This window comes from Drosophila elegans, unplaced genomic scaffold, assembly GCF_018152505.1.
Source record: "Drosophila elegans isolate 14027-0461.03 unplaced genomic scaffold, ASM1815250v1 contig_149, whole genome shotgun sequence".
Classification (NCBI taxonomy): Eukaryota; Metazoa; Arthropoda; class Insecta; order Diptera; family Drosophilidae; genus Drosophila; species Drosophila elegans.
The window spans coordinates 16,024,624-16,039,613 of NW_024545513.1; the positions used below are offsets into that span (position 1 = coordinate 16,024,624).

Consider the following 14,990-nt stretch of genomic DNA (forward strand, 5'->3'; position numbering starts at 1 on the left):
GGCAAAAGGGAACGAGCAGCAATAACAACAACAATTCGGTAAAATCTTCGTGGCAGAATTGCAGCGACGCCAACTGCGCTGCCCCTGTGTATTTTTTGTTGTGTTTTCCGTTCGTCGTACTTCGTGTTTTCCGTTTTTCTTTTGCGCTCTGCATCCGCTGCCTCTGCCGACGTCGCTGCCCGAGCAAGTATATATGTGTGCGCGCGTGTGTGTGTGCCGCACACATTTTTCAGTTGACTCCGTTGAAATAATTTTCGTAACAACGATCACACGTTCAAAATCAAATTCACCGTTTCGCCGTTCGGACGTCGGCGTCGAAAGCGGAAAAAGCGCTAAAGTGAAAAAGCGAAATAGCGAAAAAGTGCGAATATAGAAATAAAAGGAGAGCCAAACGCAGCAACAACTTGTTATTTTTTTCTATCCAAGCGTCGTTACGCGTCGCGACAACAAAAAGGAATATAATTAACCAAAAACAAGAGAGAGCCAGAGAAAAGCAGCAACCAAATAGAATAACAAATGCATAAAATAGTTTTATTTTTTTGCCACACTGCAAAAATGCAGTCAGCGATTGTTTGTGTAAGTGTATAATATATACAAAAAAAAAAGTGTGCAATATGTATAATTAAAACGTAATATGCCCGAAAAACAACAACAAATTAAGTGCGCGCATTGGCACACACACACAAGCAAAAGGAAAACAGCAAAAAAAAAAGCGACCAGCACATGTGCCTTAGTGTGTGTGAACCGGCCAGTGTGACCGTTTGTGTGTCAGAAAGAGAAAGAGAGAACAAGCCGGCTCTTTTTATTTTTTTATAGTTATTTTTAGTTATGGTTAAATATATAAAAATAACTTAACATAACAAATAGTTAATACACAGTTAACAAATCATTTCCATAGTTCATATGGAATAATGTGAAATCGTGATAAAATCATGTAAAATATAGAGTTTCACCAAATACCGGGTTCAAAACCCACCACTGGCCAATAATTTTTTCTTTTAATTTAATATCATTAGGCCGGCTTTTATGAACTGAGCTCGCATCTATCCCATTTTGCTTCACTGTTGTATACATATGTACAAATTCCTTTAAAATTGTGGATTATCAATAAAATGTGAGCTCGGTTTGCGTAAAGAGCTGGCCGTGTGAAAATATATTTTTGAAACGCTGGTATTAGTTCTCATATCACATTCATTTTTCATTCTGTGTACAACAGCCCCTGAAATGAACAGAAATTAACTGTGAAAAACGATAGCCGGAATATAATCAAGAACATCATTAAGAGGATTTCGAACAGCAAGCGGGAGCGAAAGCGGAATTAAGGAAAGAGAGAAGAGGAGGAGCGATGGCCAGCGAGGATGTGCAAATCACTAGCGTCATCGATGCCAATGGCCAGAGTTTACCGCTCCATGGAAACAGTTTGGGCGGTCCTTTGGGCCCGCCCGTCAAACAGGAGCGTCCCGACGACGCCGAAATCCGTGAACTGGCCGCCAAGATGAAGGAGCAACAGAAGCAACAGGCCGCACAGCAGGCATCCCGTCAAGCGGCCATGCAGCACTCGAATGGTGGCGGCAATGCTTCTGCCCCAGCCGGTGGCAATATGCAACCGCCGATAACCAATGGGAATGGACAGACGAACATCATGAGCTATCTATCCCGTCATCAGAAACTACCCAATGGCACCATGCAAGTGGTGCCCGCCCTGGCCTCCAATGGACGATCGAATGGGGCCATCAGTGATTCCGGTTCTGATAAGAAATCCTCATCGGGACCATGCGACGAGGAGTCCATCAATGGGCACTTCGGTTGGGCCCAGTTCGGCAAGATATCCATACCCTACATCTTCAGGCAATCGGAGAAATACTGCTCCGTTCGAATGATAGAGCTCAAACTGCTGGGTAAATACCTTAACTGCCTGCATCCGGATATCTACTCCAGTTGCACCTGCGTGCGCAGCTATTATATCACCGATGCCGAGGCTCGCCTCTTTATCGAGATCAATCACAAGCACTGCGACGGTGAGTTCGGCCGGGATATCTTCAACCAAAAGGATCTGGTGGTGCGTCTAAGTGACGCCTCCAAGTTCTATCAGTTCCTGGACATTTGCTATAGGAAACTGGTATCGGGTAGCAAAACACCATCGGAAAAGTGCGGTTTCATTCGCATCAACAAGGAGTCCGTGGTGCCGTACACCGTGCGAAATAACCAGCAAGTTGTGCCGCTCTTCTACTTCGAAGGCGAAACGGAGAATCTGAAGACAAAGGCGGAGATGCTCAATGGCTGGGATTTGGCTTACCTGAAGTTCTGCTGCAAGGTGCAGGGCATTCGCAACGAGCTCTTCTCAAGCGAAAGCGTGGCCGTCATATCGCTGACGGACATCAAGAGCTACTTCCCCAATGGCACCGAATTCGAGGATTACTGGCCCAGCAAGGTGGTGGACTCGAATCTGCTGATGGGCAATCGGGCGAATGTCAACAACTCGGTCAATTGGACGCGTCAACCGTCGGCGCCACCGCCGAAAATAACAACAACAGGGAGCGGGTCGTCGGGATCATCTTCATCCTCCGGCGGTGGTAGCGGCGGTGGTGGTCTGGGCCAGAACTCATCCGCATCCTCCAACTCAGCGGGCGGCGGTGGTGGCCAACAGGTGACCTCGAAGGCGCAACAACAACATGCCTCGGCGGCGGCGGCAGCGGTTACCGCGCAGCAACAGCACCTGATGAAACAACGCGCCGCCGCAGCAGCAGCAGCCGCCGGCGCCAATGGGGTGGCAAATGCGGCCAATAGTTTCGGGGCGGCAGCGGCCGTGGCGGCCTTCAATTCCCAAACGGCGGCAGCAGCGGCGATGCTGCAACAGTCGCAGGGCAACAACAGGATGCTCTCGCAGGCCACCGTTCAGGCGCTGGCCAGCAGCGGTTGGATGTCCGGCCAGAGCAATCTGCAGCTCCACGCCCAGATGATGGTGAGTGTTCACGACCCTTTGGTTTTATATTAATTTAATTGAATAAATACAGTTCCCTGGATATTGTTTATTGTGTATCTCTGAAACTGTTCGGTCTGAAATATGAATAGATGAACTTGCAACTAACAATTGGATTCCATGTTTTTATAAGCGTTATTTGTAGTTGAGAAGTTGTTAAGAATTTAAATCTGATATGCCCACGGATTATGTTTTCCACAACAGATGACGCTTTTGACCTTATGGTTTGCTGGCGCCATCTATCGAAGACAAATTTAAAGGGTATCTTATAGTCACACAACAAATGAAGGTCAAATTTATTAAACAAAAATGTGTTCTTTTAAAAATATAAGTGCGGTTAACTTGTTACTGTCAGTTTTGTTAAAAGTCATTTGTCATATATCAATTCAATGGTAGAATAACCCTTTCTAAATTTAGATGTATTTTTCATTACTCAGTGTGAGTTTACCCAAGTTTTCCCTCCCACCATTATCTCGCCCCTTATATAAAACTACAATGTAGACAACAGGTTTATTTATACTATCTTTTTATGGAAGGGATATATTTTTAGGTTTTCTTTTTGTGGTTGTGTAGTTGTTATTATAAACTAAAAGTTCATAGTTATAATTTAAAATATTTTCGATGCCTGATTTATGATTGTGATAGTTGCATCCAAAACTAGAAATTACAAAATTTACACCACTCCTTTATGAAACAAGGGAAATGGAATTAATTTCAACACACCCTCTCCAGGGAAGTTCCACTATAATAATATCAATTTAATGTTATCAGAATTTGCTTTTCAACGGTGTTTATCTAAAATATATTAAAGTTATAAAGAGTTTGGTATTGGCAGAGTAGTACACGACCAAAGTCAAACAAAACAATAATTGATAGTACTTTAGCAATAATGCCTTAAAATCGATTTCGGTCTTTGGTGTGTGTTTACTGTGTATTTTTAAAAATTAGGTCACAGCTTAGAACCCCATTTAAAACAAGTTTTTTGTTGCTATCATTGATGAAGAAAAGCTAAGCCCAACATTTGCCACTTGAAGAATTCGGGAATTGGAAAAGATCAGGAATGAAATGGGGGTATAAGTTGGTGTGCAGAGGGTTTTCTCTAGAGAGTGCATGGCCATGTTTTGTTGGCCTCGCATGTAATGACACACAAACTAACATGCTGGGCCATTTATATACACACCTACATAGCCATATGTATATATAAAACGTTGTCTGTGTTAGCGTGTTTTTTTTTCTAGCAGATTTTTCACAGTTTGGCAACAGCGCAGCAGCAGCGTTCGACGGCATCAAAAACTAGGTCATCAGCCAGAGTATATTGTGCATAGGAGAGTGGCTCCATCTCCCTCTTTGCCCATCCCCATCTCTTTCCACCCAAGCTCCATCTCGTTCCCCCTTTGGTTGTGACTGTGTGTGCGTGTGTTTGTTGGCCACAACCTGTTGATGTTGTTGCTGTTGTTGTTGTTGTAACTACAGTCGAGCCTCTACAAAAAAAACCAACATTTTCTATTAGCAAGTAACTGATTTTCAAAACAAATTAAACATTTTTTTTCTGTTAAGGTTGGGTTTTTAATTAACATTTTCAAATCGGTTTACAATTTTGACAATTTTGAAAATTTTTTTAAGTTTAAGCTAGGGGTAAATTAATTTTTTATAAAGATTAGGTTAAGTATGACTTTTAATACTAAAGAATCGTTATTTAGGCAGGTGCTTATAAAAAGTTGTTTATCTTCGATTTAAGTTAATTTCAATAAGCTTAAATTCGAATTTCTAGAACAATTGGAATACTAAAATACAATTTAAGAAAATAAGTTTGTTTTGACCTTAAAAATTAAATGCGACCCCCAAAATTAAAATGTAAACACAAAAACCTCGACTCACGCAGAAAAATTCTAGCCGTCTAGCTACTCGATATGAGTAATGGCAATCTTATCAAACTTCAAACTTGAAAACGTAATTCTAATCGTGTATAAAATCGTAACAATAGCACAAAAAGTCTTTAATAAGTTAATAGAGGCTATTAATCGATTTTTTTTGTTGAGCTTATTTTTACTGGCAATAGCGCTTCCGTCTTCATTCCATTGCTAATTGCAATCTGAATTCATAATTATTTATTATGCACAGCAACATAGTTGCACATAAATTGAAAAGTAGGTCATACAAACGATTAACTAATTGGCTATATTTAATTAACAAATAAATAGCAAAACGATGTCTGATGTCAGTTACTGTAATTTTTGTTCAATGTTTTTTTTAATACCTGCTTTTCAACTAATGTGTAAATGAGGAGTAAAATATGTTTGATATTAAATAGATAATAAAAAACTAATATTATATTGATTGAAGTTTTAAATGCGTATTTTAATAAAAATAAAAATAAAATAATTTACATAAAAAAGAACATATTGTTTTTAAGCACATCAAAAACAAATAATAAAAAGTTGTTTAAAGGGCTATTACTTTTGAACTGCATTCATTATTTTTAGCGACATTGAAATGTGGTTTGTGATGTGAAATAAAAATAGTTAAAAACAACAAACACTATATTTCTTAAACTGATTGATATCAATCTTTCCGTGCTTTTTTCTAATTTTCGTCTACTTTCCTGCGTTTTTCAGCAGGCCCAGCAAACGCATGCGAACGCAAATCGCGTGGGCAGCTACCGGGAGCACATGAACAACCTGATGATGAGCGGCAGCAGTCGGCAACCGTACTCCTACAACAATCCCGCGATCTCCATGTCCTCGGTGAACAGCCACAGCGGGGGTGGCGGGAATGCCCCACCTCCCCTCGTCCGCTCGGCGGCCGGACAAAATGCCAATCACATGTAAGTAGAACGACAGTCCATGGCCTCCTCCTATCGATTGTTCAAATCGTTTCCCCCCACTACTACTGTCTTTTTAAAAAATTATAAAAAAAAAAAAAAACTAAAAAAAAAAAACTAAAAAAAACAAGAACTTTATTGATTCTATATTTGATTTTACCTTTCCTTATAACTATTTACATTAATTACATTTAGTATGTTGATTTTATTTAAAATCTCGAATACAAATGCGCAGAAATTGTGTTTTTCAAATTTTGTTGTAATTCGTTTTTGCCAATATAAAAACAAAAGTATGTTTATACTCTATTTTTTTCGCTGTTGTTGTTTATATTATATATATATATATAATACACACATTTACAAAGTCGCTCTAAGGGTTGAGTTCTCAATGTCTAGGCTAAAATGCAACTAATGTAATATTCGATGCCCCCGAAAATCGATAAGTTGCAGGACGCGGCGAGCTTAATTAGCGGTATAATAAATGTTTGAAATAATGCTTAGTAGTCAGTAATTGAGTAAAATGCTGGGTGTAGTGGGGGGATTTTTGCAGGCTAGACATTGAGAAATCGCTGCTTAAGTCCAAATTGCAAAGCCATTAGGGTGCCACATGATTTTTCGTATAACTCAGGACAGTCAATATATATTTTTATAATAATTTTGTTGTTCTTTCTTTATGCTCTTTTCAAACAAAAAAATTTTATGCACCGATTGTTTTATTCGAATTCTCAATGTTAGTTATATATAATAATGAGCCATACAAAAATCGGCGTTTGTGCACGCATTTATTTGAATTTTATATCTGTGTTTTATATACCGTCTTACCATAAATATATATAAAATAATACACGTTTTTTGCATAACTTCTCTCTGCTCTTTCTGATTTGCCTCTTAAAGTCATGCAACACATTTAGGTTAATAAGTCTTTTTAGCGGCATATCCCTTTTCAAAAAACAAATAAATAAATAAATATCAATTTAAATCAAACGCCAAAATAAACATATTCTCACATTGTTGCTATTGTAGCCGAAAAGCCACAAATAAATTAATCTTGATGTCTAAATTAAAACTACTGGGTAAAACTGACAAAACATTGATTATTCTGTTTTGATGTTATCCATTTTTTTTTTTTTTAACAATTTCATAAAATAAATATAATTATAAAAGTGTTTTTGGTTTACAATTTTGTTGACTTTAATTACAAATTGATAATACATTTAAATTGTTTTATGTTCTTTCAGTTAATTTTGTTGATAAATCTATAATGGCTAACAGTATCGAGAGTAACGTTTTTTTATGTGAAACTATCACTTAATATCAATGGTTTGCCAGTCTGTTTGTTAGATATACAATCAAATGTCCAAGTGACGCCGGCGTCCATACGGAACTTGATATTATGTTCTTAAAAATAATTGCCAAACACCAATCATCATACCACAAAAATCCAAATTCCCCTCATAACATTTTCCAAAAAGACCACAAAAAAAAAAAAAAAACAAATAAACAAAATTTAAACCCTACTAACCGATTCGAAACGACAACTTTTTGCAAATACATGACGAGCTTTTGTTCTCTCTTTTTTATTTTCGGGTCTCCAGATTCCTAACCTCTTACGGCATGCATTAGGGTGGCTCATGAGAGACTCTCTGAAACGTAGAGTGAAATAAATAAGCTATTGGTATCGGAGGTGCGTCTAAGGTGGAGAATATGATTATCGCTCGCATTTGGGTTCTATCCGAATCAAACCACTACCACCTACTACTCCATATTTAAGTCCAGTAGAACTAAACCCAAAACACGCATACACACACACGAACACGCCCACACACACACCTACACAAGCATCTGTACATACATCATGTAGAGTTCTCCTATATACAGAGCATATGTATAAATATATTTGAGGGTATCCCTAGCAATTGCATGACTTCCCATACTTGATTAAGTTAAAAATAAATGCAAGTAGAATAAAAATCTTTATAAACGTATACTTTATATGACAAATTACATGTATTTGTTTCTTTTTTCAATGGAATGATGATGATTTCGTTAAAACCGTACTTTGTATATTATTATAATAAAACCTTTTCCTTGTTTTTCTCTAAAAACTTTTTTTTTTATTCTTTGTATGATATAATAATAATTTACTGTTAAAGAGGAACTACAACATATTTTGAAAAACATAACTTCGCGTAATAAAAGAGACAAAAAAAAAAAAACAAAATGATTTATCTTTTAAATATGGTTAAATATATATTTAATATATCTAAATGCAACAAAAAACATATCTACATTTATTTAATGGCTGTGTGTACTGACTACCCCTAATGTTATTACACACACACACACAAACACCTCAAACTCTCTCACACATACATTAAAACTCAACACACAAACACATACACGTTGTATGACTCACGACATGTGACGAACGAAAAAGTTAAAAAAAATATATATATATATACCTATATAAAAAAGGGGAAAAATACGAAGCAGCACCGACAACAACAACGAGAACAAGCTTTTATTGGTGGTGGCAGGTTTTTTTTAACCCCGTTTGGCCCCACCCACCCCCCCTCCTTCCCCCACTCACACACACACACACACACACACACTACTAAAACAAAAATGATACAGATACAAAGTACAAAATACAGTGAGAGATCAAAGATACATTATATATAATGCGTGTACAAAAGTTGAAGTAATAATCATTAATGAAAAATGTATGACAATCGATTAGGAATTTTCTAACTTAGCTAACAAAATTATAAGAAAAAAAGATTTAAAAAGAGCTTTTTTAAAGCTTTTTCTTAACTGATTTATCTGATCGCATACATTTACATAAAAGGCAAAAAACCTATTGAAAACATTACAAAATTAAGAAAGCTTTTTAGGATTTACTTTCCAAACGACGAAAAGTAATTAAATAAAACTTATGCAAGAAAAGTTTTTTTTATTCATTTTATTATTAATCTAAAAAGAAAAAAAGTTTAAAAGAGCAAAGAGAAAAACTTAAAAAATACTGTCGATTTAATAATCTAAAACCAAGTATACAGTTTTATTTGTAAACTTTAAAAACAAAAAAAAAATAAGAAAGAGCAGAGAGAACCACAACAAAATTCATAAATAACTTCATTAAACCACAGAAAATAAAAATCGGGAATATAAAAAACCAACGATAATTGACTATCGCCACCTGGTTTTCTTTCATTTGTTTTCATCGGCAGCAGTCGAGCGGAAAGGCCAAGGCAATCGGGATATCGATGTCTGCGATATGTTTAAGTCGGCAAAGCAGTGAAAGAGTGCGGAAGCAGGAGAAGCAGAAGAAAGAACAAGCAGTTCAGAGAGAAGCGCACGGCCGAACAACGAGATTTAAAAAATAATCAAATGCATACCAAAAAATAATATACCAAGAAAAGCCCAGTGATTTTTTTTTTTAAGTCTTAATAGTTAGTTGATGAGGAATGACAATTACAACAAAATCGATTGAAAAATGCAATTAAAAAACAAAACTAATAATAAACAAAAGACAAATTGTAAATAAAAACAAAGAAAAAAAAAATGAAAAAGGGGCGGTCACCTCGACTTATGTATTGTATATAATGTTTCTAGGTCGAATGTCGAGCAGTCACTGGTGCAACAACAACAACAACAGCAACAGACACAACAACAACAACCGCAACAACAACAACAACGACACCAGAACAGCACATTTAACAACAACAACAACAACAACAACAGCAACCGTGCACCACAGCAACACTCTTCACCAAACAACCAGAACAATAGTAACCACCACCACCATCATCATCATCAACAACAACATGCCTTAGCCAAAAGTCTTAGCAGCAACAGCAACATGAACAGCAGCAACATGAGAAATTGCAACAGCAACAGCAACAGCAACAGCAACATAAATGGCACCCAAAACAGTAACAGCAACTCCAATTCGGCGGCTGCTGTGGCCGCTGCTGCTGCCGCCGGTTATGTGCAAGCTCTTTTGGGTGGTGCTGGCGGTACGGGGGGCGTGGCTGGTGGCGCTGGCGCCGGCGGCAATGCCTTCAACTACAACCTGCCCTCCACTCGAGCGGATTACACGAATCTAGCACTGTGGAATCAACTAACACCCGCCCAACGTTTGCTCTTCAGTCAGCAGTTGAAAGGTGCAGGACCAGTTGGTTCGCCTGGTCATCCCGGCAATCCTGGATCCACTCATCCCGCGGCCAAGCAGAACTTTCCCGCCTTACCCTCTCTACCGCTGGACACAGACCTGATAACCATGTTGGACTATAATAATCCCAATAAGGTTAACAAAAATCAGAAATCTGGTGGTGGAGGTGTCACATTCACCAAACCCATTGTGCCACCATTGATATCAGATGGATCGGGAGCCGAAATAAGTCTGACCAAGAGCAGGAGAGGAGCAGGCGAGGGTGGTGGAGGAGGAGGAGGAGGAGGAGGAGCAGGAGCTGCAACTGGTGCTGGAGGAGGGGGAGTGGGAGGGGGAGGAGGGGGAGGGGGAGTAGCGACCACCGGAAGTGGCACTACCATACCACTAAACTCCACGCAAGCTCTCGAGGATTTCGAAAAGAAGTTCACCGTCATGACAGACGAAATGCGGGCTGTTATACAAAAGGTTCTGGCCAATCCGGACCTCTCCACATTCATACAAACGAATTCCAGTAACAATAATAGTGCAAATCAAAATCACATGGTGCCTTCGTATATATCGCCGCCGATTTCGCCCTCAGTAGTGGGCGGTCTTAACATGGGCATGGCCCTGGGCAATGTGGCCACATTGACATTGGCCTCCAATCCGAATGTGACGATAACGCCACAATTGCCGGGACACTTTCTGCATTCGCCGTCGAGTTCGTGTTCCAGTTCGAGTGCCTCGAATACGGCGGCATCGCCATTGAGCAGTGGTGCTGGTGGTGGGGCAGGTGGTGGTCTCGCAGCTGGGCCATTATCCGGTGGGGCAACTAGTGGGTCACTATCTGCTGGTCGGCAAAAGAGCGTGATTTGTTCGACCAAAAGCAATAACCTACCGATGGCCATACTTTCGCTAGCTAGCAATAATTCTAGTGGGGTTAGTTTAAATTCGGGGGGACGACGAAACAATAACAACAATAACAACAACAATAATAACACAAATAGTAATAATAGCAATTATGGACGTCAGACACACAGCCAAAATAGTAGTAACCATAGCAATACACAAATCACACAACAACAACAACAACAACCACAACAAGCACAACAAGCACAACAACCAACACCCACTGACGTAATCGATCTGTCCTCCTCTCGAAGGTCACTTGCTGCATCGGCGGCCTATTTGCAGCAACACTCGTCGGCGGTGGCCCAACAACAGCAACAAGTGGCGGCCGCAGCGGTGGCCCAACATCAACGTTTGGCCGCCGCTGCCGCCCATCATGCGCAGCAAAATGGACGCAGTTCCTCGAATTCTGGCAATTCCGGCAGTTCCGCGAATTCTTCAGGTAACAACAATGGTACGAGTAACTCGGGATCCGCTGGCAATGGCTCAACCGGCAACGGTAGTGCCTCATCCAATAGCGCATCCATGCATCTGCAACGGCATGCGGCACTCGCTCATGCCGCCGCAGCGGCCAATGCGGCAGATAGTGCCCAGCGGTTGTGTGTCATACCCGAAATACCCACGAACAACATGAACCTGACGCCCTACAAGGTGCAACGCGTGTGCGTCGACAAGCACCTGGTGCCCTGCATCAACATGAAGGCCTACAACGACTCCGAGCAGCTGATGACCCTCATCGAGTTCCAGAAGAACTTCTTCCCGTCGGTGCCACTGGATCACTGCAAGCGTTTGATCGAGGCACTCGGTGTGGAGCTCTACAAGGCGAATCGGTGAGTGATATATATATATATACCCCAATATTATGTAAAAACCCCTTAACAATGCTGGCCAAAGTGTTTTAAAAAGCAGTTTTGCGAATATAATACATATAGCCCACTATTATATTCATTAAAAATGTAAATTGAATTGTTAACAAATACAAATAATAACCCTTTTCAAATTTTAAAACAAATAAACAAATATTATTGATGACTGATTTATGGAGATTTAATAGTTTGAGATCTTAATTTAAATATTCAATTTCGTTTTAATTTTTTTCTGTATAAGCAAATTGTGATGGTAACTTGTTTTTTGTTTTACTTTTATTTTCCCGATAAACATGAGTCACTTTGCAATAGTAAAATTGATATTGCAATAAATAAACTATGCGGGCAAAAACTGTCACTTGATGCATAACGAACGTCGCAACCAATTTGTTTTGATAAATAGCGGACCCTTACTGATACCAATCTCTTTGATTATTCGCAGGCGACAGGTGCAGATCCTGATGGAGTTCGACCGGAGCTACAACGAGAACATGCCGCTGGTGCAGGTGCGCGACATCATCAAGTACATGACGCAGCTGACCTTTATGACGCGCCAGCCGGAGCAGCCGCCGACCAAAAGGACGCGCACGAGCTAGGAATTAAGCTGGGGAGCACAACATTTGCCACCATTAACAACAACAATAACGACCACAACAACAACAACAACAGCAACAGCAACAGCAGTTGCAGCAGCCACAATAACAACCACACCGACAACACCACCATTAAGCACAACAGCAGCAACAACAAGCAACAGCAACAGCAACAGCAACACCACGGCAACAGTTCACACAAGATCAACAGCAGCAACAGCAACAGCAGCCGGAACTTCGGTGGTAGCCACTTCGATGAGGAGAAGGGCATTCACACCGCCAGCAAATGTGAGTGGCGGCGGCGGCGGCAGTGAATTGCTGACCAGGCGCAGGGCTTTGGCACCACCGCCAGCTCCGCCAGTTTCTGCCACACCACCTGGTACACCTGCAACAATATCATCATCATCATCAGCAGCAGCAGCAGCAGCAGCAGCAGCAGCAATGCCTGCAGCAGCACACAACACTACCAGCAACGCATACGAAATGTTGTACTCCCACAACCAAAAACACCCACACCCACACCCGCTACACCAAGCAGCCCAGCAGCAGCAGCTGCAGCAGCAGCAGCAGCAGCAGCACCACCACCACCACCACCACCATCCGCAGCACCATGAGCAACAGCGTCTGCTGAAGAAGCGGCAACATGCCGAGCAGACGGCTGCCAAAAATCATCCGCGAAGCGTTGCGGCAGCTGCCCAGAAAATGGCCGAAGCCGAGCATGCCTACTTGTCCAATTTGTATGGCAAGGCGGCGGCCAGCATGTTGAGTCCACCGCTGGGCAATGTCGTCCTGCCCGAATGGGAGCAGATGAGGCAGCGCAGGACACAGGCGGCGGTAGCAGCACCGCCAGCCCACCACCAGCAGCAACACCAACAGCAGCAGCAGCAACAGCAGCAGCAGCAGCAGCAGCAACAGCAACAGCAGCAACAGGCGGCGGTGGCGCCACCACCTCAGCGGCATATAATGCATCGCAGGCATAGCGTGTGTGCCGCCGGTTTGGCCAGCCTGTCGCCCGCCTCCTCGACGCACTCCTCGTCGACGGCCTCGCCCACAACGGCGGCGGCAGCTGCTCTGGCCGCCGCATCCTATTACGGCAGTGCAGCGGCAGCAGCGGCGGCGGCTTTTACGGCACCATATCAGCACCATCATCATCATCATGCAGCGGCGGCGGCAGCAGCGGCCCATCATCATGCGGCGGCAGCAGCAGCGGCAGCGGCGGCAGCAGCGGCGGCCCATCACACACATGGCCAGCCATCGCCCACCATTTATCCACCCACACCGCCGCCATCGGCGCCCTGGGTGCATCCTTGGTATGCCGGCGATGCGGCCTTTTGAGCGAAAGATCCTTGATCGTAGATCCTTGATCGTAGATCGTTGATCGTAGATCGTTGATCGTAGATCGTTGATCGTAGATCGTTGATCGTAGATCCTACAGATAATCCTAGACAGATCAGCAACAGATCCCAAGGGGCAACCAACTCAAGCCCCAAATTGTACATTCGAGTTTCTAGTTTGTTAAGCTATTTATTAAAGCGACAAAGAAAAAGGGAGAAACACAGAGAGATAGAACGATAAACAGAGAGAGAGAGAGAGAGAGAGAGAGAGGAGAGCCTCCAAACATTTTTTTTGCGCGCAAGTCTGGAGGAGATTAGGTTGTAAGTAGGCTAACTAAAACAATTTCTGGGCATTATATGTCAACTAATCAATAATCGAGGGAAACCTTTTTGATGATATACATATATGGACTACTAGAGCTGCTGGGATTTCGTTTGGTCAAATAACAACAGCAAACAAAAAACAAAACAAAATAAACAAACAAACATTTTCAAATGAGAACTCAAAGAACTGATTACATTTTATTATCAAAAAAAAAACCCAAAAACACACACACACAGACACAGAGAATAATTCGTTTTCATTTCTTGATTCGTTCGACATTTTTTTCGTGGTTTAAAAGCCTTTTTCTAGCAATATTTAGGTACATTAACAGATATGTTATATGCTATACATATGTAATATATAAGTAATGAGCCAATAAACTCGTCATATTGTAAGCAAGAAATTAAATTTCTTGCGATTCAAAACTATGCAAAAAACTACCAACTACCGTAAAAAAAAAAAAAAAAACTAAAAGCAAAGAACTAAACGAATGCAACTATTCAAGAAGTGAGTCAAAACAATTTTGTAAGCTAGAAAAAGAGATCCGTAGATCGTGAGAAATTCCATTTAGTATTCATTATCGTCTCATTATTGTCAAACATTATCATGAAAAAAGTCCCATTCAAAAGCAGCAAGGCATAAATCCTAAGCAACTGTGTAATTGAACAATTTCCAAATCTTACAAATAACATAAAGAGCTACAACTAAAAACTATAAAAACAAACAACAAAATGGATAAGCTGAGGTGGAAACACGAAACACAAAAACAAAAAATCCAGAGAACTATGTTAAAAACATACAAAAATGAAAAAACTAAAATAAATGCAAAAAGAAATTATTATGTTATATACAGTGTATGTATATCGAAATATATATGTATGTGTATGAAATACTTGAATATCCGTTTTATGGATTAAAGAAAATTTTTTTTTTATGTAATCATAGTTTTTTTTTTCGTATTGGGCATCAATATTTATTTTATTTAAAGTTGCTTACGTTGCACTTAAAAATT

General features: G+C 40.7%; 1 protein-coding gene across 1 annotated transcript; it reads left to right on the forward strand.

Annotated features, from left to right (window-relative positions):
• Positions 1 to 258: 258 nt before the first annotated feature.
• LOC108137576 lies at positions 259 to 14,552 on the forward strand. The gene is given in 5 exon segments (XM_041707164.1): positions 259 to 574; positions 1,217 to 2,962; positions 5,596 to 5,804; positions 9,414 to 11,690; positions 12,169 to 14,552. Coding segments are annotated over 4 exon segments (5,589 nt in total). The 5' UTR covers positions 259 to 574; positions 1,217 to 1,345; the 3' UTR covers positions 13,655 to 14,552.
• Positions 14,553 to 14,990: the final 438 nt, after the last annotated feature.